Raw genomic sequence first — 26,918 nt, 5'->3', positions numbered from 1 at the left:
TAAAATAATTGGCCTGGAGAAGCAGAGTCCTGTTCAGTGCCCGGGTGGGCAGGAGCAGACCCACTGCCCACGCGGCCACCAGCACCACGGATGGTGGAAATGAGCCCTCCTCACCAAGACCTGCTTCCATGGACCTCCCCAGGTGGCACTTCTGCTGTTCTCCTCAAGAGCCTGGAGCCCCAGCCTTCATCCTCATCCCTCTGAAATCAGGCTTTGGCATTTCCATGTCTCCATAGACCATATGAATGGAAGCTGCGGAGCAGCAGGTTGTGGAGATCAAGCAGGATGGTTTGCTGGGTGTCCTGAGCGTCTCCATGTTGACGTGCGCCTGGGGGAGGTAGGGAGGAGGGTGATTTGGGGGTGATGGGCTGAGAAATCTTCAGGCAGTTCTTTGGAATGGCAGACCCAAGGGAAAAGCCCGACCCCTCGTCAGCTGCTGGATGCTGCCGGGCTGGGGGGAGTGGGTCAAGGTGACAAAGAGCAGGGCTGCCACGCTGGGAGGTGCTGCTCCTGAGGCCATTCGGCATCTGGAGGGAGAGAGATGGTGAGTGGAGGTAGCACCCACCACCCCATGCCAGCCAGCCAGCCACGGGCCACCTGCAGGGGCTGGCTTGAGTTGAGTGTTAGAACTAGATGGTCTTTAAGGTCCCTTCCAACTCTGACCTTGCTGTGATTTTATGAATTGCTGGGCCACCTTATACGGTAACTACAAAGCCGATTTTTGGCTGGATAGCCCTCTCCATCCCCTTCCTTGCCCACATCCTTGCCGGCAATTAGCCGGAGCTGCACCGTGCAGGCATCTGCCCTTTCCCTGGGCCCAGCAAACCCTCTCCCTTCCAGCCCCAGGCTCCAGAGATCCCCGTGTGTCCCCGCGGTGCCCGTCGGCGCCCGTTACCCGGCGATGAATGCAGAGAAGTGACTCCTTTTTCTCAGCAGATGCTGAAGGAGGGTGTTTTCACCTGAAGGTCGTGAGTACTTGTCTCAGCTTCCGTCAGTGATGGCGCTTGGCTCGGAGCCTCTCGACTGGGGGCATCTGTTTGCCTCTTACTTTATTTTTTCTCCCTCTTCTTTGTCTTTTCTTTCACAGAAAAGATTATTCAAATGAATATTCAGTTTTATTCATTTGAATAAAAAACCCCAACCGTTTGACTCTGTTAAATGCTTATCTCTTAAATAGAGCTTGTTAGCTTCCAATAATAGCTTCATTCAGAAGGATGCGGTATAATTTCATTTTAAAATGTGTGCTCCTTGACAACCGGAATCCTATTTATGTCACCATTTTAAACAGCCTTCTTTGTTTTGTGTTAATCTTTTTCATACACTTTCCGAGAACCATTTTTTTGTTGACTCTTAGTACCTCTCAGAAGAAATAATTGTCTATTTAGTCCAGGAAGGTTTCTGAGAGTTTTGGTAATTTAAAAATGAGCATGTATTCATTATGCTAATTAATAAGGCATAGACACAGTAATATTTTTTTGCACGTACAGTTATTAAAAGTTGGAATCTGATATTCAAAAAGTGAAACAATAACAAAAAAGGGCCCATTACCCATCACTTTTATGAAGTTTTTAATTCTGAGGCATATGATCTCTTGGGGGTTGTTCATTTGAGGAGCAATAGCATCTCTCGAGTAGCATCCTATGGATTTTAAGTGCCTGTTCGCGTGCAGGTTACAGTCCTCTGGTTGCTTCCCAATCACTTAAAGCTGTTGGTAACAGCGAAGGTAAAATATAGTGGACCTTCAGGTGCGGATCGCGTGCCCTGTGTGGCTCTGGGTCTGTCCCGCTGGAGCTGCATCCGCCGGCTCCAGAGGGGAGGGAATAACGGTGGTGGTGAGTTTTCTTACAGCCCCAGTCTCGACTGTTTTTTCCTGGCCTGCGCCAAACCATACGCATCTTTTAAAAACCCACAAATGAGTGTTGACACCTATAGATTGTTGGTTTATTCTTGTTATAAAATCTGTAAAGGCAGGAAGCTGGGTGGCCACCTGATCTAATCAGACAAACAATTCCTTGATAAACCTGTGTTTAAGCCATATGGAGCGGGATGAGAACGGGAAACTCGTTTCCGAGTCCAAATGCGTGATGGCTGCAGTGGGCTTTCTCCCGGTGTTAGGCACGTTAGGGCTGATCTCCTCTAAATTCCCTCTCTCTCCTCCATCCTGGCAGGGAGACCTGAGAACAGTTGAAAGAGAAATCCTCAAAACTGCAGCACTCGCTAACGAGTTACTAATGATGAAGATGTTGCTGCTGCTCAGACAATTAATGACTTTGTGGCCCCGGACTGGCCGTCTGGTTGCGCTGGGCAGAGCCAGTCCCCACGGCGCGATGCTCCCGGCTCCGGTAATGCCCAGCACAGCGTGTGCCGGGATTCCTGGGATGCCATCTTCAGCCAGTTAACCACAAAAATTTCAGTTTTAACTACAGGTCTGTTTAAGGTAGACCTAAATGGAGTAATTTAGAAGGCAAATGAAAGACTTAAGTAAAATACTTCAAGCTGCTACATGCTCTTAAGTGCCAAGTACAGCGGTGTTCTGAGCACTGGGTTTCACGTGATGTGCTGTGGGATGATGTGTTACGCCTTGGAGGAGATCTGGAAACCATTTCTGGTGGTTTTTCCCCTAAGAAGAGGGTCGGACCCTTGCTATGTGCACTGTTCGTTCCCGAACAAGCCGGCTGGGAGTTGCTCAGACCCGGCCTCAGCCAGTGCGGGAACCAGCAAATGCACTTCACGGCTTCAAATATTGTAGCCTGAAAAACGTGTCTTGTATCTGGAGGTTGCCAACACTCGTGTAATTTTAGTATCTGCTGCTGTGCCCCATCAAAGCAAATCCGGTGTGTGTTTAAAAGGATGCTTTGGGACCCCAGTGCGGAACCTGCCTGCTGCTGGGCGCTCACTGGGAGCACTGGGACTGGCAGAGGGGCAGGGGTGGCACTTGGGACCATCAGGGCATCCTTGGGTTTCCTTCCTTCCTCCTTCCAGCACCCACGGCTGCTGCTGGGGCTGCCCCGGCTGCGGCTGCTCCGGGTCACAGCCCCGTGCCACCAAGACCTTTCACGTGCCGTTTCGCCAGCACTGAGTCCAGCAGAGTTTTCAGTGCAGTTTGGGGGATGAAGTTAATTCTCTTGTTACATTTTTTTAAGATTTCATTAGCTTAACTGGTGTCGGTGTCGACTCGTCAAGCCTTTGCCAGAAATGTAGCACGTAAGATCGTTTTTTTGTTTGTTAGCTTGATTCTATTTTTTTTTTTAAGGGGACATGACTGTGTATAGCTGTGGTGGGCTGCCAGATTTCCTTAGTGTGGGGTTTCTGCAGCCACAGCGTACAGCCACGGGCGGGCAGCAGGCATCAAACGACCCTAAACCAGCCCAAATCCACGGCTCCTTTGAAGCAGCAGTGGCGAAGAGAGGAATGATTAGATCAGATGCCTAAACGTAATGGGTTCTCGGAGGCCTCAGGATGTCCTGATGAGGTATTAGAGGAAGTAATTCAGGAAGAAAGGGACAAATAACCACCTCCGGAGCCCCGGCTGACCCGCGGGGGCGGCTGCATCCGCACGGGACGGAGCTGCGGTGGCTGCGCCGATGGCCCCGGCACGTGGCGGCGGGGACAGACGGGTGGTGTTTGCTCAGAGACACAAAGTGCTGCTGCGTGTTTGGGGAAGAATTAGTGGATTGGGTTTTTTTTCCTCACGAAGGGTAAATGAGGAATCATCTTCTATCTTCCCGGATTTTTACTTTTTTGGGTCGGGTAATGAGTCAGCTCTAATGGAGAAGTCCCGTGGAATTAAACAAGAGATAAAATCAATATGGTTCCATTGAAATATAATTGGGTTTTGTAGAGATTGCTCTTAAAAACCTATAAGGTGTAAAAGAAAATACAGCCTTATTGTAGTTTCTGAGCCATCATGTAACCAGGGTGTAACTATCCATTAAATTCTGCAGGATGGATCAAAAAATCCATAAGGAGGTTTTAATTCTCCATTAAATCCTATGGAAGAGCTGGAACAGAACCGTATTAATTTTCCCCGAGACAATGCTTCTTCCCTCCGTTAGTCTGTAACCAGCTCAGCAACAGCTCCACAGACAGCAGGTGTATTTACACGTGCAGATCTTTATGAAAGTTCTCCAAAGTCCCAATGGCTTAGTCATGCTTTATTAAAATGCCATTGTTTAACTTAACTAATATTTTCCTTTCCCCCCCTCCCCTTTTTTCTTTCTTTATTAAACAGGATTTGGCTTCGTAACTTTTGAAAATGAAGACGTGGTGGAAAAAGTCTGTGAAATTCATTTCCACGAAATCAATAATAAAATGGTGAGTTGTTTTTGTTCCGCAGCACGTGTCGGTGGCAGTGAGCCCCCGGCTTTGTCACGAGCAGGTGCCAGGCCTGGGTGGTGGCCCTTTGGGACAACCTTCTCCCCATCAATTAATTAACATCGAAGGTTAGTTGGATGCTGGGCACACTGTGCCTGGCGGAGGTGTCACGGGGACAGGCTGCTGGTCCTTGACCATGGCTTGCGGGACCCTGCTGCTGTCCCCCTGCCAGCAGGACGGGTGTCTGTCCCCCCACGAGTGCAGGCGTCGTTTCGGGGCTCGGGCAGCCACCCCGGAGCAGGTGTTGGTGTGGGAAGCCAAAGGGCTGAAGGTGGTGTGAACCAACCTGCTCAGCATCTTGGCCAGCCTTGGAGAAGTCCTTCTTCTCCCACCCTGCTCTTGGGAAGAGCTGTGGCAGCCGCCAAAGGGCTGTGTTGGGGGTTTTTTGGGGGGAAGTGGACTGGGGAAGCTGCTGCAGGCCTCGGGAAATCCCAAAATAGCTGCTCTGGTCGGGCTCGCAAGTCCTGGTGCTGCTCAGATGTTGCTGCTGCCCGTGGACCATGTCCCTGGGGAAGTCGTGGCTCTGCCATCGACCTGCAATTGCTTTCCGCCCAGGCCAACCCAGGAGCCAGACCTGGGTGAAGTTTCTCCTGAGTGACAGTCAGGTCCCAGGTTGCGGGATGCCCTGTCAGTAAAGCCACCGAGCCAGATGAAAAAGGGCATTTGTATTTCAATTGATGCAGTAACTTTGATATTTTCAGCTAAAATATTCTTTTTCCCTTTGTCAAAACATCCTTTGCTTCTCAAATGTGTATTCAGATATGCATTGTATATTGGTCTGATATGTGTTCACAGACTTTAAATTCAATAATAGAGCTTTTAGTGTGGATAAGATCAAAGCAATCTCCTTGGCATATGCTGGAGGCCTGATTCAATATTTGACTTGCTAATTTTTCCCAGGGCACTGAAATAATATTCTCCATATTGTTCCTCACTGCAATGTGCATCTGAAATAAAAGTAAGGGTCCCCTTGGCAAAGTGAGGGGTGGGATGGTGGGAAGCCTCTGGTTCCCTCTCGGCTGGGAGCCGCGGGCTTTGCCTCTGCCCCGTCCGAGCATCTCGCTGCTTCCCCAACCTCCTCCCGCTCCGGGGGTTCCCTGCCCGTCACCAGCGATGCCGTGGGTTGTGGGGGAGGCTCATTCCGCTGTGTTGTTACTAAACGCTGATTAATCTGCCTTAAAACAAAACAAAAAGAATGAGCCACGACCGCCCCCACCCCAGCATCCAGACGACAGACCCAGTGACAAATAAGAAACGCTTGGAATGTAAATTTAGGTAAGATTTGTCAGTCGGGAGGGAGGGAGGGAAGGGCTACGGTGCCACACTCCAGGGTTTTCCCACTGCTTTGTCACGGGCGGATGCGTGTCGCGTCGTATTCTGTAGGTTTAGTTATTTCACAAAATAGGTTTTTTCCTCTGGAGCAAGGCTCAGCCTTCTCCTGGTGCAGATCCGCCCTGCCCAGTATGGCCCTGGTGAGGTGCTGGATGAAGGCTGGAAGGAGCAGCAGGTGCTGGTGTGTCCCGGCACCAGGGCAGAGCACGTCGTTTGATGCTTCTCCTGCGCTGTACGAATCCCAGCCAGCTGCTGGCAGACCCCTGCTCGGGAAAGAGTGGTGGGAGGGCTGTTGGGAGGATTTCTTCCCAGGAAAAAAAGGCATCACAGGAAGGTAACAGCACCGCAGGGAACGTGGGGGACAGGACAGGGCGCAAACACTCAAAGAACATCCCAAAGAGCAAAAGAAACGGTGTAGGCTGTTGGTGTTTTGTTGTCGTGGGTAATTAAAAGATATTCTTCCTGGCTCTCTGTGCACGATCCAGAGGCCGCGATGCTTTGAGCGTTCTCTTCTCGTCGCTTCTCCTCCAGCACTAATTTTAAAAGCAGCCCACGAGGGAGGAGATGAGACATGATCCTGTCTCGGGACTGACTCATCATGTTGCTGATGTGTCTGCGGATTAATTACCAGACCCGTGCAGGGGCAGGAGAGCTCGTGCGTCCCCGTGTGACAGCGAGCTGGTGCAGGTGGCCGGCGGTGACACACGGCTGGCTGGGGGTCAGAGACAGGCACAGGAGTACTTGGAGATGGACCACTCCTCCTTTGTTTTTAACTTGTCCCCCTCTAGAGCTGAGCTGAGGAGGGGTTCTCGCAGCCCCAGCTCAGGGCGATGGGGTTTTGTAGCCACTTGGTGAGGTGGGACACGGACACCCCATCCCCATCCCCAGGCTGCTCAGCCAGGACACCCCACGGCTCCACGGGCACCGACTCGCCCCGAGCTGGCTCTTTCTCATCCCCCGGACACTCATTTCCCAAGACACGGGGGCAAGCAAAGGGTAGCGGGGCTGCTGCTGCTCACCAGCCTATTTCTAGCCTCCCATCGCCCTGGCAGCTATTTTTAGCCCACCCATTCTGCTTCTGTTGCCATCCGTAAAGCTTAGAATGTCAAACGTAATATTAAACGAGCAGTGTGAAAGTGAAAAGAAAATGCCAGTGAGGTATTTAATAAATGAAACTTGGAATTTACGTGGGAGGCCAAAGATGCTCTGCAGACGTCGCGAGGGGGTGAACAAATAAAACCCAAACAAGTTGTCCCCGGAATATTGTTCCTCTGACGCGAGCGGGCTGCTCTGCAAAGAGAAACGTGGTTCTCTAAAACGTGGGTGCAAAAGTAGGTGGAAAAGAAATTGGATGGGGTAATTAGTGGTGCCGGCAAGCGGGGTGATGAGCCGAGCCTGGCCCTTTGCACTTGAAATCAGGGTCTCAAGTCCAACTTTGGGGCAGCCGACAAAAATTTTAAAATAGGCTTTGATGCCACGTAGCACCTGTGGCTGTTCCTCTCTCTCATGGTGGGATTTTGTGGGTTTTGTGGGTTTTTTGTTGTGGTTTCTTTTTAATGTATCAGCGCTCCTCAGGCTTCTCCCTGGACTGGCAGACTTCGCTGTGTGGTGACATTTTAGACGTGTGTGTCACACACCATGTGCCTTTGGGTTTTCATCCATAGTCTAAGGTACCTCCATCCCCGGAAAGACCAAGCTCTGCACCACCTGGGGAGGGCACTACCAGTGTCCGAGGTCCCTGCAGTAACTGGGAGTGGAGGAAACACAACGAGCAGCCACCAAACCACCTCCAACCTTGCACAGACGTTTTGAGAAGCCACCGGGTCCTTTGCCAGCTGGACACCACAGGAGGCAGAGGTCAACCCCCAGATGTGGTGTTGGGTCTGGCGTGTGGTCCTGCTGCCTCTCCAGCTGGTGTCTTACTGGTGGTGGTGGTGGGAGGGGATGCGTGGAGCACGATGCCAGGGTGATGAATGTCATGGTGCTCAGCTGTTCACCACATGACCCTGGTCTGCAGGCGTTGGGGGTGTTGTAGGTACCTAGTTCTGGAGCAGATGTCTTCAGGGAGGCTTGTCCAAATGACCTTGCCGTATCTGCATACAAACCATCTGGGTCGGGGAGTGGCTGTAGGGCTGAACGTGAGATGTGGCAGTGGCTTGCCCAGAAGGCACATCAAGGGACAAAGGGATGAGTTAAAGGACATGAGAGAGTTTCTTGTGGGCATGTGCTTAATCTGGGTCCAGAAATTGCCCTTCTCCCTTGTGAGGAAGTTGTTTGAGTGCTGTAAGCATGTTTTGATGCTTCTGTCCCAAATCTGCAAAGCTCACAAGCTCACTCCCTCACCCCTCCCAGCCCTCCAAGGGGTCATAACCCTGGTTTTACACTCGAAGCAGGTAACCAGAGAGTTAAGAAACAGCCTCCGGTGGCCAGAAATTAGATGTGGCAGCTCCAGTTTGAGGACCCTACTGCAGTCCCTGGGACGTTCTTTGGAGCTGGGGTTGTCCCTTCGTTTGACATGTCTGTAGGACCTACCAAAAGGGAGCTGTCATTGCGAGTGGGGCATACGGGCACCAAGGCTAGAAGTGTCCCTAACTGGGGAGTCCAGTTGTCAGCAGGTCCCAGGGGAGCATCACTGCTCGCTGTTCCCTGCTATAGGATCACCACCAGCTTGTGGAGCTGGAGGTTGACACTTGGCTGGGTGTTGTGGGAGAGCCTACATGGTCACCGCAGTGAGCTGTCAAGAGGCTGGTCATGGTGACGGGTTCTCTGCAGAGGGCTTATGGCAGGAGTGAGGGCGGTAGGACGGCGGTGCTGGGCAGGCGGGTGCCCAAGGTGTCACTGCTGTTGGTGGCGAGGCTGAAGGTGCAGTAGTTTTGGAAGCCCCATCTGTCAGCTGAAGGACACTGCAGACACTGCAGGTTGAGTGCCTTCTATAGTGATGGTCTCGAATGTGCTTTAGATGATGTAGCTGCTGAGCTGTACCGTGACGCAGCCCTTGCCGGGGTCTCCGAGGGTGGCTGGGTTCTCCAGCCCGCACAGGACACCGACACTGGTGTTATCGGGCGTTTTGGGGACAAACTGAATTGATGAATTGCCAGAAACCCTGGCAGACTGCTCTCCTGTAGTGTCTTCTCTTACGGTCCGAGAACATGCTGAGCAGCTTCTAACCCCATTATCCCCACTCCACCTTTGTCAAGGACCTAATGGGTTTTTAAAATATGCTTAATAACCTTCCTTCTGTTGCCTGGTGTGGCCAGAATACTGGGGGAATCCGGATTTCTCTGTTAGAGGAGCGCTCCTTCTGGCTCAGCCGTGGCACGGGCGACGTGGCCTCCCCGAGGTGCTCGAGTCTCAGCTCGCTGGGAAGCGCACGTCGCGGGCAAGACAAAGTTCCCTTGTCTTTGGGTGGTAAAATGGGGGTTTTTTTGTGCATTGTGAATATTGTGCGCGTTCTGCTTTCCTCAAAATAGCCCTGGTTTCCCTGCAAAGCCGCTAGCCATGGGGTTTTTGAGACATCCTGGTGCTGAGAGCTGACAGCCTGTTTTGTTGCGCTGGGTATAAGAGGCTTTTCACTCCCCATCTCAGCCGTCCTGGGCTCTAGTGGCTTTGCTCGGCTTGACCCAAGAGTACCCCAGTGTAACGTTAATTCTCCAAACTAGACTAAACAAAAATAGTGAATTTTAGTTTTCCTGCCCTTTTTTTTTTTTTTTCAGCCTTAGAGTTAAAACTTTCTTTGTTAGGCTGCTGAAAGTGAAGCACATCCCTCGTACCGGGGAGGCAGAAAAAAAATCTGGAAATTATTAAGATGTCCAGAAATGCTGAGCTGAAAGTCTGTGCGAGATCCAGATTTATGTGCAGAGCACCTGCGTGGGGCGGGCTCTGGGGGGTGATTCGGCACCGGGCTGAGCGCTGACTCCTAAATCCAGGTCCATTCCCTTTTGGAGAAGCTCCATTGCACGTCCCGCTCTGCCGGCACACGTGTGACGTCCCCGCTGCCTCCAGGGTTTATCCTCATGGTAGCCCTGGTTGTGACCATCTCCATCCCCTTCCCCACGGAGGAACGGGATGGCTTCTCACAGAAAAGCTGCCTGGCCCCTTTAGCCCCACCCTTTTTCCTGCCTCTTTTGGGGAAGAGGCACCGTCTGAGCCCACCGCTGGTTCCCTAACGTGGTCCTTCACCTGTTGCTTCATTTTCCCCGTTTGCCGATGGGATGATGCATGGGCAGCTTCTGCCCAGCAGCTCAAGGCGTGACGGTGCTGAATGGGGATTGTAGAAATCCCCCCGGGATGTTCTGGGAGCCGGGGTCCCCTTCCCGAGGGATGGCAGAGCTCCTCCTCCCGTATCCTGCGTGGCATCCCTCCCAGCGGGAAAGAGTCTCTGCCGCGTAACGGAGAATATTCTTGCCCTCAATATGGGGTATATTTGTTTACAAAGGCTTAGGAATTATTTTCCTTTCTTACTGGTGACTTTTTCTTCCCCTTTAAATCCCAGTTAAAACTTCTTTGCAGCTCGCTGCCATTCCCTTTATGTCCTCATGTGCTGTGAAAATCATAAATTACACTAGTCTTTCAGAGAGCAGCGGTAGGCTGTTTTGTGGTTGCAAAAGCTAATTACTGGGTTATTGTTTCTAACGGTGCTAATCCAAACTTCATTTTCCTGTTAATTGTCCGTCGAGCCAGGCTAGATTGCTTTTATCATCCTGACTGTTTGCAGCACGAGGTGTAACCAATGCCGCCACCGTGACATTTGGAGCGGTGGCAAACCTGAAAAACGTGGTTGTGAAATGAAATTACACACTCGTGGTGCTCACACACACACCCCGGGCCGTTTGGCTGGAGAAATGAGATTGGCGTATTCCTGTTAAATGCCCCATTTCGGAGCTCGCTGTGTCCCTGGGCTCTCGGGGGGTGGTGGATGGAGAGGGGAGGGAAAGCCAGGCTGCTGGCTTTGGAGCACTGAGGTTTGGGGGGGGGGGGGGGCATAGCCTAATTTGACTGAAACCCACCATCCGGGCTCTCTGGGAAGCTCTGAAGGCTTCGTCCCCGTGGGGCGGTGATGGGGCTGGGTGCTAGACACACACGTCCTGTGCTGTCCTTGTCCCCAGCCCCGCTCCGACAGTGGCACCTCCGTGTGCGAGTGGCTGCTCCATGAATTCATTGATGGAAAGTTTTCTCTTTCCTTTTCTTTCTCTTTTTGTCTCAATATCAGGGCCCGGGAGCCCTGTGGGGCACCATGGGGCTCTCTGTGACGCTCTCGGTAATCTGCCTGCACCAACCCGTGCCCGTGGGGGTCTGAGGGTGTCCGTGGGTGTGGAGGGTGGTGGCCCTGGCTGGAGGACACACTGGTCCTTGCTACAGCTCTCGCTGGGGTGTTTTTCTCGGAGTTACTGGCCCTGCTGTGGCTTTGCCCAAGTTTTGGGACGTCCGGAGAGTGGATCTCTTCAACACCTTTGTTGCTCTTTCTCCTGCTCACCCCTTCTCCCTGTTTTCCCCGTTTTCCCGTGCACAGCGGTGTCCGGACAATGCACAAACGCATCCCCGCTCCAGCCATCCCCGCTCCCTCTCTGCCCTTCTCCCACTGCCACCTGCAGGGACCCAAGCAATTCTGGGCAGAAAAGTAATGAAAAACAAACTCCAGAAGAATTTTGCTCCAAACTTCACTGGGTCAGGGCAGCTTGTCTGCGGGAAGCGCGCGTTTTGCCAGCGTTAGCAGTGTCTGAGCGCTGTAGCTCCAGGAAGCGATGGAAGAAAGCGAAGTAAATAGGGTGTGTGGAGGTTTGCGGCAGAAAGGGGAGGAGTAGGTGGTTTTGTTTAAAATACTCCCATTACAGTCAGTTAACCTTTATGTTACCTAAATGAAAAATTGTATAAACCTGAAATTTTCGCTGATGGGGTTGCCTAGGAACAGGCGGTCGGTTTTCATAAGACAATGAATACACAGTCACCGATCGGGCTATTAGGCACCCAGACGTGCAGCCGTGATATCCCGCACCCCCGGCTTTGCCTGGGGGAGCTGCCTGCTGGTGTGTGGGTGATGGAGGGGATGCGGGAGCCACCACCCTGCTCGGAGCCGACCCTCCTGGTCCCCCAGGACGAGCAGCCCTGTTCCCGTGGGCTGATGCCACGGTTGAGGTGCAGAGGGGCAAAGAGGATCGAGGAACTGGTTGAAGAACAAAGTTAGAGGCATAAAAGCTCAAACCTCTGGGTTTAGCCCGAGACCCTGACCCTTAGACCAGCAGTTCTGACGATGCAAACCGTACAGGTGGGACTTGGGGCTTCCACACACACCGTGTGTGTCTGCATATCTTCCTGCTGCTCAGAGCAGGGACCAAGGTGTGGAGCCGTAGGAATGGGTTGGGATAACTCTGGTTAGCTCCAAACCAACTTACCGACGTGTCCGTAGCACCGGTGCCGAGGGGAGCTGGGCAGTGCCAGAGCTGGAGAACATGGAAAAGTGCTTTATTTCTCCCTTTTAGCACCTTTAGCAGCACCTGGGGGCCCTGGGGGTCCTGCCACCGGCAGGGCTGGGTCACCGCCTCTCACAAGGTGTTGGCGGAGACTCACAACGTGGTTCAGGTGACATTAAACAACTTCAAAAGGCAGCAGGAGTAACTGGAAGTGAAAGAATGCAGATCGTTTATTAATAGGGTTTACGGAAATTTTCTGCCGGGTAGAAATATTGATTCTTTATTCCTATTTTAAAAGAAGCTTTTTGTAATGATCACCGAGAGTCATTTTCTGTTATCGATTGCCACGGAGCCGTGCTGGAGCCCTCCCTCCGTTCCCTGCGCGCCCACGAGTGCCGCCGAGAGGGAAGGCAGCGCAGGGTTTCCCTTCAGGAACACGGCAACTTCTTAAATCAGCATTTCTGTCATCTTTCCAGCGGGGTTTTGCTGTGTGTGTTTAAAGAGACGTAACGCGGTTGCTCTTTTAAATCCATTTACACTATTCTTAAAGTTCACCTTTGAGGGGGAGGCGGTGTGGGGGAGGCAAGATGCTAAAAATAAACACACACACCCCCCCCCTTAAGTAGATCACTTCTGCATTTGACATTTACATGGAATTCATTTGCATCTCATTTGTACATGTTTCTGCTCAATAGGTAGAATGTAAGAAAGCACAACCTAAAGAAGTGATGTTTCCACCAGGGACGAGAGGAAGGGCGCGTGGATTACCGTATACCATGGACGCTTTTATGCTAGGGATGGGAATGTTGGGTAAGTGCCGGAGCCACCACACGTCCCCCCGCAGCCAGCGGCTCCCGTCCTGTTCCCCACCACCCCCCGATTGCCCAACGCTTCAGGGGCGAGCAAATCCCTGCCCCTGCGTGGGTGCCGGGCTAAAACTTCGGCAGGGGTGGAGTGGGGAAAATAATCCTGTCTGTGGTAAATGATTAACCCCCCCACCCCCTCAAGCCCCCTTCCCGGAATATAAAAATTTGCATTTAAATGGATGTTTTAAATAGCCTGTTTTACTCTTACTCGCAAAAATAGAATGATGAAAGATGCAGTGTGTTCATTCTGACTAAAAATGATCTCTCCCCTTTTTTAGAGGAATTGAGTCACACATTATTCCCCTTCTTTTAAAGGTATCTTTGACAGTTCAGCATAGATAATTGAAAATCTTGCCGGTTCTTAAATGGCGTGCAAGATGGAGAAAGCAGGGAGCTGTGTAACAGTATAGGTCGCAACAATAATTACAAGTTTCAAGGAGATGGAACGGTATTTCAGTCCAGAGTATTGTGTCCAGAAAATACTAATTAAATGGGATAAATGATATTTAATGGCAAAATTCTATTTGTGCATGAGGTCTATTTAGTTAAAATTGGTTCTCATTTGTTTCCGCCTAGGTAGTTCTTCTTCCTATATAATGTGACAACCTCTTGATACTCTGTCCTCGGATTTACTAAGCCAAAACGCTGCTAATCCATTGCCAACATATTTTTGTAAAAACCCCGTATATTTTCAGCTCTCTGCTCCCTTTGTATCACTGGCCTTTCCCTCGGTTGTCACCCGCTGTGTCCCTTAAAGCACGCATGAACGAGAGGGCATCTGGAGCTGCTTGTTCCCGGGCAGAAGTGAGCCTTTCCCAGCCTGGTGTCCCTGGTACCTGGCCCCTCCAGGATGCTTTGAATCTTCTCTCCTGGGTTTGGATGGTCCCAGAAGCTGAGCACACAAAAAAAAATCAGCTTTAAAAGCTGGTGCTGGGTTGTCCTGAGCTGTGCCGAGCAGGTCCACGGGCTCCCTGAGATGCTGGAGGACCCCAAGGCTCCAGGAGCAGGCGTGGGGTCAGAGGACTGGGTTCCTGTGAGCATCAGGCTGTTGGGCTGCGAGGTCTGACTGGAGGCACCGCTTGATTTGATAGGGAAAACTTCCCTGCCATGTTTGCTTTATCTCTGAATTAATAGTACTTCTGTTCGTGTGGCTGGAACGATCCATTTCTGGGATGTGTAATTGGGTTATTTCAGCTGATCATCTATTTTTCTGTCCCCACACTCCACCGCCACCCTGCCCCATAGTGTCTGGAAATTACATTTTACGGTTAAAATATTTATCTTGTTCTAGTCAGCCTGTGATTTCGTTACCTCTGTTGTTCCCCGTGTGCTTGAGCAAAGTATGCACTTTACTTCTGCTGTTTCTCTTTCTTTTCCGCTTGCGGTGCCTGAGGTTTGGGGTGGTGGAGGTGGTGTGTGCCGCCTCGCTGCCCAGTTCCACCCAGCTCACCCCAAACAGGGCAAAAAAGACCCAGGGCAGCATCTTCCCTCTTCTGCTCACCACGGGCAGAGATGCCTCAACCCTCCTCCTCGCAGCTGGACGAGGAGAGAACGGAGCCGGGGTCCTCCCCAGTGACCTGAAGGGAAAATTCAGCCCTTTCTGTGGCGTGAGTCATTCCCAGCAGGGCTGCCTCGCTGGGAAAAGATCCTTTCAAGCCGTAAGAAGGGAAGGAGTCCTCAGCGATGGGATCTCCATGGCACAGAGCAAGTGATGCTTATCCTGTTGATAAACCCCCATCCTGCCGCCGTGGGGAGGGTCGGGTCACCCCAACCGCCTCTGCTCCAGCCCCTCTCCCAACGTGCTCTCACTGAGATTTCACATCAGGGTGACTTGCTCAGAATTAATGATTGATTCATGTTGAAGGCCAGATGCTTCATTATGTGCTCTAGCTGGGGGGGTTTTTGTCATCTTCCGAGTTCCTGCTTGCTACGGTGGCACCGCGTTAAATAATTAAGTGCTAAACAAGGAGATTGCAACGCCGGAGAGCAAGGCTGGCTGGCTGGCCGTTGTGCATCCCCGGTTTCAAAGAGTTGGCTTCAAGGGGGCTGACGGGCGGCGAGCGGCTCGGCGGGAAGCCCGAATCTCTCCTTCCCAAGCCCCAGCAGCTGCCTGGCCCGTCCCCGCAGGGAGAGGGGCGTAATTAACCCATCAAACGATGAGGCGCACAAAGTCAGGTACCGCCGGAGGCAGCCTCTGCCGTGGCCGAGCGTTTTTCCGCGATCCCAGGAGACCGGTGTCAGCCCTACCCCGTCCCTCCTTCTCGATGTCTCGAAACAGAGCCATTTGGGCTGCTCTTGGAAGGATTTTTATACCTGTTTCCAGAAGCCCTTCTTCAAGGTCACCTTCTCCAGATGCTGCTCATGGGCAGAGGAGGGAGTCGGAGGAACGAGAGCATGAGACAAGCCAAAGGAAAGAGCAGGGAGCGACTCCCTCCAAAGCTATTAAGGAAGTTGGTCTTTTTCATTAATCACAGCCTCCCCAAGGAGCCTGCCGCAGCCGGGGTCTAAAGGTGCGTAGGCAGCCGCTTCTGTGATGATTTGGTTGATTGGAACAAAATTAAAGTGTTCTTCTGAAAGGATTTTTTGACTCTGAGAGCACTGGCAGGTCCAGCCTTTCGCCAGGACTGTTCTGGGCTGGCTCGGGCTGGGGCTGCTGGTGGGACACGGATGGTCTCGGAGGAGATGAGGAACGTGAATTAGCCACCCTGCATGAGGAGCGGGCTGGAGGGGTTTCAGTGCCCGTCACCCCTCTCTCCCTGGCAGCTCATCCAGCAGGAGTTGCTGCTCCCCAGCCCCGTGGATGCTCGCCAACAGGTACCGTGTTCCCCCCGAGCTGGCAGTGGACACATCTGCAGTGGTTTGATGGCCAAGAAGCTTGCCATGCGCCCAGAAGTCTCACCTCTGTCACCTGGTCCTGGTGTACAGACCTCATCACCCGTGGGGCACGTGGGCGTCACTGCGTTGCCCCATGGCTTTCTGCCTTCCGTTCACGTCTGTGCCTGAAAACTTGAAGAAAAAGAAGAAAGCAAGCGAGGAGCAACATTAACAGGAGGTTGTCTCTGTTTGCCCTCCCATCTGTGTGTCGGGGACATCGCAGATGCCATTGCGGTGTCACGGTCGCAGCACCTTTCTTTTCAGAAAGACCCCGAGCATTTCTGTTGCAGCGCGGAGCTACGCTGTGGCAGAAGGACTGTCCCTCTCCTTGCAAGGGACCTGGCGTTCCTTGCACTGAGCAACGTTGGGAGGCAATAATTTCCTTGCATTTACTGGAGCATTTGAATTAATTTTGCAGAGGTCCCCGGGCCCCAGTGTGCTCAGGGTTACCACATATTAACCGTGAGCTTTGCCCTTCTCACATCACCACATTTAAAAGGGAAAAGAGATTTCCATAGCCTGGATGTGGACACTTCCCCACTTGGAGCAGAGAAGCTGTTTCTCCCCTGGAGGTGCTGGTGGGATGGAGACTCCTCCTGCCTTTCCAGTGACCTTGTGCCTTTGTCCTGGTGAGCTGCTCGGTCTCCAGGGCCACAGATCCCCTGTGCAGAATGGAAGGTTGGACACTTTTCCCAGTCCCCCCTTTTGTGGAATGCCTGCGATGCTCGGGTTTTACAATGGGCCCACCAGGATGGGCTCTAGCACCAGGAATAGAATCATAGAATGCTCCAGGTTGGAAGGGACCTTTCAGATCATCGCCTCCAACCATTAACCCAACACTACCAAACCCACCACTAACCCACGTCCCCCTCAGGTACACCATGAGTAAAAAAGTCAGTGTTACCTGTTTGTGGTTGGTTTCGTCCTGGAAGCGGAGCCTTTGCCTTCCCCTGGGAGACCCTCCCTGCACCACGTGGTTGCCCACATGCCGCGATGGCAATGGACTCCATGGCCACATCGTGTGTTACCTTCACGAAGAGTGTGATGGCCAGTTGAGCGTGACCATCATGGTCAGTGTGGTGGTTCCAGCAGCCATCTCTCTCACCTCACGTACCAGCCCTAAGGAGGACCTGGAGAGCATCCAGCGCGGGGCAGGATTGGGCCCTCTGCAAGACAGAGCTGGGCAAGGCTCCAGCACAGGGGCTGGAAGTTCAACCAGCCTCAGTGTGGGTGCTTCGGACCTGCTGCCGTTGATGTCGGAGACAGGAGCGGTGGTGTGAAGGCGGTTTTGGTTGTTGGTTTGAGTTCTGCCTCCATGGACAGGAGGGTCTCGCTTGGGAGGAGGCAATCCAGGCAAAACTTGGATTTTTGGTTAGCAACAAGGGATAATTAGAGAGGTTGATCATGCCCCAGGACTACTGAAGCGAATAAACTGTTTGGTGCCCAATGCAGGATGAGAATGGCATCTAATGGAAATGGTGGGTAGGTCAGCGTGGCCATAATTTGGCTTGATGAAGCATCCGCATGGGCATGGTGTTAATGCGCTATTGATATTCAGCCAGGCAATTTCCCCTGCGCGGTTCGGGCTTTGGCTCGTTAGAGCAGAGCTGGGCACTGCAGCAGTAAATGAAGAGGAAAATTGAAGTAATGTTGTATTATAAATTTATGATTTCATCTGCCTGACCTAGAGAGCGTTGAGCGCTGGCGATGCAGCGAGAGCCCCATCGGGCAGAGCCGGGCTCAGGCGAGGAGAGCGGGGCCACTGCCCTGGGGTTGGAGGCGAATGCCGCAGGGCAGGAGCATCCCTGGCCCCACGGAGCATCCCGGGGCAGGACAGTGGAATAGGGAGCGTCCTGCACCAGAAACACGCTCCAGAAACACCGTGGGATGTTCCATCCACCACCACACTGGTTCAGCCGGGGCCACGGGCACCGCACCTGCAGCCCCCACTCCCCAGCGCACATCGGTCCCCCCGGGCCCCGGCGGTCGTGAGCTGACGGATCTGCTTTGGGGTCATTCGAGTCAGAATAAAACTTACTTTTTCCAGTTGGCGAGGAGAGGGGCTGCAGTCTGATGCCGCAGAGTGATTTTCCATGGGGGAGCTCGCAGTGGTGTTAGTGGCGCTACTTGCTTAGCAAACAATCCATTTATCAATATTGTTGGGTTTTTTTAAAAAAAAAAAAAAAAGGAAAAAAGGTTTGTAAAGCTTAACTCTGAAAGATCTGATTTAATGACAGAGGTGATTAATTTCTAAGGGAATCCAGCTGCTGAGCTGTGAAATAACCAGGCAGGGGCTCAGCGGTGTGTACACACGGCCGGGCTGTCCGGGCGCCGCGGGGCTGCTTTCCCCCGGCACCGCTTAATCCCGGCATCAAAATTCAGCCAAGCATTTTTTATCTTCTGGTTTTAGATCATGATTAATAGTACGTCATATGTATATATAAGTCTAATCAGAAACGGAGGGGCTTGCTGTGGCAGAAAAATAGCTGTACGATATCTGAGGATATTAAAGAATAAATAAAAGCAGGGGTAGGAGACCCCCAGAAGAACCATTCGGCTGCTAAAGCTCTTTTTGGGGTCCGGCCCAGCTGCTGCTACTGTCGCTGCCGAGATGTCCACTGACTTCAGACGGAGTGACAGCAAACTTTTCCCGATGGTTTCTTGGTTTGGAGAGGTGTTTCCTGGAGACCGGAGGAGCCCGGGCTGACGCTGAGCCAGCGGGAGCATTAGGCAGCATTTCCTGCACTGGAATTGCAAAGGGTGGTTCCTGTTTTTAAGCAATCGGAGCGAGGAAATGCCGAGCACTGGAAGTGAGGGTACGGTTTTAGGAACTCTCCTTAGTCTACAGGATGGCTTGTGGACCTACTGCTTGTAGCAAACAGCCACGGTGGGTCCAGAGAGGACAAGTCTGTTAAAACATGGGGGGGTCACGGCGTGTGAAACCTTCCTGCTGCCCAGCGGGGGAACCCCTCAGCCCTGGCCGGGTGTCGGGGCTGACCACCGTGGGGCTGGCGAGGGATGTCCTGGGTAACGCTGTGACAGCCTCGGCCAAGGCGGTACCTTGTCCATCAGACACCCCGGGGGACATCCTGCACCCTCCGCCGACGCTGCCTGTCCCCCCCGGCCGCTGTGGCAGAGCGGGCAGAGTGGCCACTTAATGCATTTACTTAGGCATCTTTATTAGCAAAATGATCTCGAGGGGTATTTTTCTCGTAACAAAACTTCAAAAGGGGGGACGCGCTTCTGCGCCCGTCTCGGGAATTGCTTCGGGAAGCAGTTCTCCTGGCTGGGTTTTACTTTCCGGAAAAATTAAAAGCTCTTTGACTCTCCGGCTGGTTGCTGTTGCTGCCTCCAACTCTTTGATGTGTTAACTGTTGTCCTTCACACTCCCGGGATAAAGAATTACTACTACCTTAATCTCCAACTGTCAATAGCTCTGAAGCAAAGTACATTCATTGTAAGCTCTCCAAATGTCAGAGCAAACCTGTGTTATGTGTTTAGCCTTAGCATTTGGCATTTACTCTTCCAGCTAACAAGTATGCACAGTCCTTGGACTTCAGATACCAAAGTGCATGTTAATTACCTGAGTGACAGGTCTCCCGCACAAAGCCAGGCAGGGGAGAGAGCGCGGAGCCGGCCAGCTCGAGGTGTTCCCATTCCCGATAATAATGAAACCTTTCTGCCGTTTTGCATGAGCGGAATAAATCCGGGGGTTTAGAACCTGCTGTAAAAGCGAATCTCACCCATCCTCCCTGTCATTTTGCGTTGCATTTAAAAACAAAAAGCCTTTATTAATCTTCAAACTTCTTTCTCTCTCTCTTTTTTTTCTTTTTTTTCTTTTTTTTTTTAATTTTTACTTTTCTATGATCAAGGTTACCCGAATTTTGTTGCAACGTATGGCCGAGGATATCCTGGATTTGCCCCAAGTTACAGCTATCAGTTCCCAGGTACGTACATTTCATTTGCAGATTTACTTTTTTCTCCCCTCTTTCCTTCTTTATTTTTTTTTCTTTTTTTTTTTTTTTTTTTTAAAGCCTTAGCTGCAAGCTGAGACAGGCAAGTCTGCAGGGAGCATCTCACACAACAACAAGTTTTTTTTACTGTTTTAAAACAAGATATTTCTAGATACATTATTTTAAATACGTTTTTACTGACGTGTAAATTGGTACTGGTTATTTGAAAACAAACTTCTTAAGTTAAAACCTAAAGCAACAGAGATCATTTAAGAGCTACTACCCTCCCTTTGATGGGTTTTTCCTCTCATATATATCCTAGAGGTACACACACAGACACACAGACCCGCACACACATTCCCACGCTGTCCTGCGGTAAGTGAATGTTCTTTACAAGTGGAGCTTTGGAGTGAGAAGTTCAACCTTCCTGTGTTCTCTGTCGAGATCTCTGGTGTCCTTCACAGAAGGAGTTTCTAGCCGTGTGGTGGTGGTTCGGGTTGGCTTCGGTTTGGTTTCCCCTTTCCCTCGGTGCGGCTGTGGCTCGGGGCTGGCTGCGGGGATCGGGAAAAGCCCGTTCCCATTCCAGCACGTCCCGCACGGGGCACAATTCCCTTCCCTTTCACCTTGGGGTGTCCCGGGCAGCTGGAACGAGCAACGCGACGCTGCCGTGTTTAGGGCTTGCTGATGGCTGAAGCCCACCGGGCACCGCAGTGAGGAGACCCCGGTTACGTCCATGAGCACATTTGTCACGGGGGTCACACACAAGCTGTCCCACCACCCGGTGCCACGCTCCTCGGCGGCTCAGAAAGGGAGAGGTGGGAGCACAGCTCTGCTCGGGGTAGGTGAGAAAGCCAGTGAGCACCGGCGGGCGCGGGGAGGACACGCAGCCGCCCCCGGGGGAAGGTCCCGTGGGACGGGTGAGGCTGTGGAGGGATGCTCGGCTCTACCTGGGGCGAGGATACAGCCGTGTGTCCAGCGCTGGGTCGTTACGATGAAGCATTCCATTGGAAGCATGTGTTTTATTAACATCCATACGGTGACCTGTGTCCTTGGGTCGGTAGTTTCCGTGGAGCTGGTTTTTGCAGGATTATGACACCAAGGGAGAGAGCGCTGGTTGGGTTGGGTTTTTTTTCCGATTTCTAATCTTTACAAATGCTGGAGCTCTGCTGTAAACTCATCTGCCTCTTCCCCAGTCATCCCTCCCGCTCCTAAACGGAGCTGGGTCCGAAATAGCCGGAGTGTCGGGGCTGAAGCGGAGCTGCCGGGGTGCGTGTCGGGCAGGGAGGGGTGGCAGCGGCGGGTGACACGGCTGGTGGTGACAAGGCAGCTGCCCCTGCGGGTGGGCAGAGGTCCAGGCGGGCAGGGACTGCAGCCCTTCGGACTTGACCGTAAGGAGGAGGCTTCAGAAGGTGTTTGTGTGTTGTCTCACGCTTCCTTCCCGGGCCCTCGTGACTCCTTGTACCGGCTGATTTGTATGGAGAAAGCTAAATGAGAGACACCTTTGATAAGTTAAATGATGGAAATCGGCACAGCTTAGATGGCTTTAATTATAAACATGTCTAAAACGAACGTGTCTGCCAGCTGACAGCAGAGGTACTGTTTGACTCGAGCCCTCGTTATATGTATTTTTATTAAGGGCCTGGTTTTTCCCAACAGACCCTGCAGTTATTTGCTAGTTATTTTCGGTCTCTTGCAGAGATTGAATGCACAAAGGAAAACCGAAGTGGGTTGTCACCAGTAAAAAGCAGGTCCATCTCGTTGCAGGCACCGGTTGTGCCTCGGGGAGCAGGGCAGGGCAGGGGAGCTGCCGAGTCCTCCGTCCTCTTGCTTGGCTTTCCCTGCCCCGAAGCTCTGCCCCTGGGGTTTGCTCCACTCCCGCTCAGATAATATATTCCTTATCAGCCGTCAGAGCCGTTACTGGAGTTGTTGGGCAGTTTATCTCCGGTGACTGGGGGCTCTGCTCTCCAGAAAATCCACCCGTCAGAGCGGCGTGGGGCACGGGAGGCCTCTCTGCCACGGGGACACGGCAGGGTTTGGTGCCCATCAGGACGAGGTGACCCCCCCACGAAGCATTTGGGGTCAGAGAGCCCAGCGCGGGGCGCGAGGGAGCATTTCGGGAGAGGGCCAGGATTTGAAGAAGGGGATGTGCCAGCGCCGCTGGCTCCCGCCATGGGGACAGCGGTGGGAGTAAGTGCCGCTCACGGGTTTGTGTCGTGTCGTGTCTCGGGTGGTTCTTCCCGCTCTCTTTTTGCCCCTCTCTGCTGGAGGGAGTCGTGTCCACGGCACAGGGCTCGCCCAGCCCTCCTTCCTCCCACAGACACCCCTGGGAAGGGATGGAGTAGGCAGCCAGACCCATCAGCCGTGGGGAAGGGCGTTCCGTGCCACGGGATGAATAGCACTGTGGTTCCGGCACACGCTCCTCCTCCTCGAAGGAGCCCGAACCCCCTAACCCTTCCCTTCCCGTGGTTTGACGCTTTGCAGAAGTGCCCGCGGGGCCGTGGTTTGGAGCGTGAGACGGGGGCACGTGCCAAACCCGGTGGAGGGAAATGTGAAATCTGCTTTTTTAATAAGTTGCCGTGCCCAAATGCTCGGTGTCGTGGTTCGAAAAGGAAAATCCTTGGTGGTTTCTGCAGGAGCATCCTGGGCAGCGTGCCTGAGAGCTGCCTCCCGCCCCCCCGGTACCCGCACAGCGGTGGTGGTGCAGCCGCAGCGGGGTGTGTATAAGTATAAATACACGTATGATACATAGAAATACCCAGCGGGATTCCTGTGGTTGGTTACAGAGACCTGGCAGTGGTTTTTACCGCAGTACGGTTGTGTCGCGAATGCTGTTCTCCGCACTGTGCCCGTGCCGCGGGGGGTGGTCCCTGGTGGGTGTCGTTGCCGAGCTGTCCCGCTGCACTGCCCGGCGGGCGTCAGTCCGGTTCCTCCTCAGCTTACGCGAGGTACTTTTTTAATTAAAAAAAAAAAAACAATTGAAGGCCCATGTGAATTGAACTATCCTCTTGGTATTTATTGTTGTCCAAGTGAAACGAGGTGACAAATATCTGACCCCCCTCGTGTGCATCTCCAGTCCCTGCCCGGGCTGGTGGCCGGGTCCCCTGGCCGGTCCCTCTCCCGCATCCTCCCTCTTCCCTCTGGCACCGGGACGGCCCCTTGCCCCACGGGCGAGACACACGCAATCACTTTGGCGACTGCTCTATCTTCTCCCATCACGTTATTTTTTTCCTCTAGGCCTTTATAACTCAGTACATAGCCTTTTTCTTTTTTTTCTTTTAATTGCAATCACCCCCTTTCTGTGTCTTTTTTTTTTTTTTTAATTTCTGGGACTTATCTTTTCAGTTTAATCTATTAATTTCTGTTCTTATTTCACTTTGCAGACTATTTGCCGATTTCACAAGACATAATTTTTATCAACTAGTTCTTAAAGATGCATAACAAATTAATCGGGGTTTACTACAGTGCTAATGAGAGAGAGAGACAGAAAAAGCCTGGGTGGTCCATGCTTAATATCAATGTCCACTGAAAAATTGCTGCTCTTACTGGCTGGTTTGATTGACTGGACTTTTTATTTTATTCTTATTTTTTTTAAAGGCTCCATATCCTCACTGCTTTGAGTTTGCTTTTTATTTTATTTTTTTTTTAATTATTTTTTTTTCCTCTGCTTTGTTATGAGTTTTTAATGCCCACTTGGAATGTAACTCACAGGGATTGGGGATAGGGGTGTTATGAAGGCATGACTTCTCACAAACTTTTTAGAAATAATTCTTATCAAGGAAGCAAAACTGATGATTGGGTCTTAGAAGCAGCCCCAAAGAGAGATGTTGGCGCTTTTTAATGTAGAGACGTTCAGTAGCAGCACAAATCATAATTAGGGTGGAGCGAGACTAATGTCTCCCGTCGCTGGGATCGTTAGCAACACAGGGTTTAATTACTCGAAACGAGTGCCCTGTGTCCACAGGTGTGACCCTGTGGCGCTGGCGGCCACAGCCGTAGCAGACCCACGCGTCTTTCCTCCCATTTCCTTCCCGTCGGGCTGGTGGCTCTTTTGCTGTAACTGTGCGAGGGCCGTGGCTAGAAGCCACCAAAGGGGCTCGGGCAGTTGCCAGCCCTGCCCAGCTCCGAGCCACCGGCCGCCCCCGCAGCGGCGACGCTCTCCCCTACTCCCTGCTTCTGCTTCCAGGCTTCGCTTGCAAATCATGGGCAAATTAACTGAAATTCTGGCAAGAGGAACGAGCGGTCCCCGGCCAGCTCGAGCTGTGTCGCGCCTCCTCATCTCCCCCCCAACGGCAGAGGAGCTGCAAACCTCTGCGATGGAGAATGCCTCCATCCATTGGCTTTATTTTTAACCAGATTCTGGGCTTTTGGGTAGAAAACGCGCATCGTATTTAAATTCTGGCTTTCTTTAAGTGTTTCTACCCATTTTTATAAGTTTGTGAGAAGTAAATTGCATGCTTACAGTAGAACTGTAATGCATTTTAATGTTTGTTAATCCACTTGTTTAAAATGTCAGTGTCAAAGGCTTTACAATACACGGCTATGCTGTTCATTTCATTAAAGATGCTTGATGTAATAATTGGTTAGTTTTCTTTTTACTTTTCTGCAGGCAATAGCTTTTTTTAATCTGTATGGCTTCTTATTATTTTGTTTGGGTTTTTTTGCTATGAATTGCTTTGCTTTTGTGAACTTGTCTTAGTGTGCATGATTTGCAAACATTTCGGCTATTGTGAATTTTCTCATTTTTTGTAAATAGTCCATCTGTGCTTTTCTTTTTTTTTTCTTTTTTATGACTTTTTTCCTGTAAGTAACTGAGGTAGAAAATAATAATAAATTGTTTACAACGGACATGCTGTGTTGCTGCTCTCTTAGCTTGCAGTTTTAATATTTTGGTTTGGACGCACCAAATAACCAGTACCAATGACCATTTAATAAAAGAATAAAACAACCATCACTCAGAGCGTGTGACCCAGTGTTTGAAGAACCTGCAGACGAACGGTTACATACGAGGTGTGTTTACAGCAAAAATTAAAAGCAAACCAGACGACAATGCGCTTGTAACTGGGGGGCCGGGAGTGACCCCCTGTTAAAATTGCGGTGTCCCCAGCAGTCTCATCTTCCACCGCTGCGCTCAGTGCGGTCCCTGCCAGCCACCGGGGTGGGTTTGAAGCATCAAACCCATAAAGCGTGTTAGGAAACCCCTGTTGCAAACCCTCCAGCGCTCCTCTGCAGGGATCTGTTGCTGCTGTTTGGAATTTGGAAGGAAAATCAGGTAACTCTTTGTGGCAGTGAGGAGGTCCCTGGCTGGGTGGCAGCCGGTGTCCTCGGTGCAGACCCCACGGTGCCATCACTGTCTTTGTCTCAGTTATATTTTATTCCATCATTACCTGGATGGTTGGGGATTGTCAAAGTTACTTAGAAGTCTTCAGCTCAGGAATTTTAATATTTTTTTGTCTAATTAAGGGTTTGTTTGCTTGTATGTTTGTTAAAGCTTATTAAAACCTTTGTATTTGGGGAGAGGTGGGAAAAACAAATATTTTCACAAACTTTTCAGACAGACAAGGGAAATAGACTTGCTGATTAATAGTGGTGCTCCATAGTGCAAAGCCCAGGGTTGGGTCACGCTCCTGCAGTGCTCGGTGCTGTGAAAATGCAACACAAGATCAGCTCAAAGTTTAAAATGATGTTTTTCATTATTATCAGAGCATTTTAAACCAATTTTTTGTGAATCTATAGAGCTTAATTTATTTTCTTTCCTGATACCAGTCACAATCTGCTCACTTGTTGGCCGGGCAGGAAGGCATTCTCATGTAAAAGTGATTTGTGGTGTTTGTCTGGAGGTCTGAGAGAGGAGGTGAGGTAAGGAGGTTCCTCATCTGTTATTTAGGACACCCAGCAATATTCTGAAGCTGTAAATTATCTTGCTGTGCAGGTTTCTTGCTCGTGGTTAATAACCTCCTAAGGAGAGTCCAGTGGGAAGGGGAGGAAAAGAGCATGTTTGTAGCATCACCATCCCACAACGCCGAGGGTTTGTCTGCAGGGAAGGTGTGGTGGTGCAGAATGGTCAGACTGGGGAGGTGCAGCTTCACAGTGGGGAGCACGGTCTGGCCAGGGCTGGGAGCTGGTGGTTCAGCTCCAGAAGGAGCATAAACCGAATTCCCGCATGGGATTTAGCTGTAATTCTGCCAGTTGGCACCAGCCACAGCCTGGCTCCCAGGGTGATGCTCCCGGTGCTTCAACGGCCCCCAGCCACGTCCCCGTGTCCACGAGCACCCAACTGCTCTGGTGGTGTGAAGGGGGTTTAAAGTGGAGATGCCGCCTACACACGGCTGCGTTACCAGTAGAAGTTAGCATTAATAAGAGTCAGCTCTGTAAAACACTCTTTCAAGTCTTAAGTCCGAGACTTGTATAACACTTAGTAATGGGAGCAAAGTCTGTCTGGTCATAATACTTTAATGATCAAACTTAACATTAAGAAATTTCTGGCAGCTGCAGAAAAGGAGGAGGAAATACAAAATATATTTTAAATTGTCTGTTCAGTTAGTTAAGCCTTGTAACAGTAAGAGATGTGGGACAAAGCTGGAAATGTTTCTCGCTCCTTTGTCTAACCCTTTCTTAACTGCTTAAAATCTGCTCTGATGACTCCGGCGCTGCATGCTTTTTTTCACCTAGAACACAGTACTGCATCTGCATGGCATAAAGTGGTTTACAAAGTGCATTTGAAATCTGCTAGAACCACCTTAATTACCGCTCTTCAAACCTCTCCCTGTCAGCCTCCATCAGTGAAAACAAAGACTCTAGACTGGACCTGTTTTAAAATTAAGATTTGGGGTTTCTTCTGCTGGCAGAGGGCAGGACTGTTCACGTTACAGGTGCATCCCCGGCGTGAGGAGCAGCTGGAACTGCAGACAGCAAACCGAGAAATTAATATAGCAAAGCCCATAAATTTCCAGACAGAAGGTACTCCTTCAAGTTCTGCTTAGATAACGGTAGCTTTTGTTTTGACTCAGGGAAAAAATGGCACCTAGAGCTGTCGTTCCCTGAGTCCGAGCAGAGCTTAAGCACCTTCCCCTCTTAGGCACATTTTTTTTAACGTTGCAGAGAATTACGTAAAA

The 26,918-nt window shown here is 51.3% G+C and overlaps 1 protein-coding gene across 6 annotated transcripts in view; it reads left to right on the top strand.

Annotated features, from left to right (window-relative positions):
• The window catches only part of MSI2 (musashi RNA binding protein 2), a 245,916-nt gene that overhangs the window by 183,373 nt on the left and 35,625 nt on the right, over window positions 1-26,918 (top strand). For 5 of the 6 annotated variants that reach the window (XM_074160785.1, XM_074160786.1, XM_074160788.1 and 2 more), the window contains 3 exons: window positions 4,232-4,314; window positions 12,809-12,923; window positions 19,726-19,800. In XM_074160785.1, coding sequence (XP_074016886.1) covers window positions 4,232-4,314; window positions 12,809-12,923; window positions 19,726-19,800 — 273 coding nt within the window. Of the gene's footprint in view, window positions 1-4,231; window positions 4,315-12,808; window positions 12,924-19,725; window positions 19,801-23,186; window positions 23,228-26,918 lie in introns of those variants that run through there. The other variant, XM_074160790.1, reaches the window with a different exon arrangement.

This window comes from Numenius arquata, chromosome 18 (genome assembly GCF_964106895.1).
Source record: "Numenius arquata chromosome 18, bNumArq3.hap1.1, whole genome shotgun sequence".
Lineage (NCBI taxonomy): Eukaryota > Metazoa > Chordata > Aves > Charadriiformes > Scolopacidae > Numenius > Numenius arquata.
The sequence above is the reverse complement of the archived record's forward strand: the minus strand, read 5'-3'. Positions and strand labels throughout refer to the sequence as shown.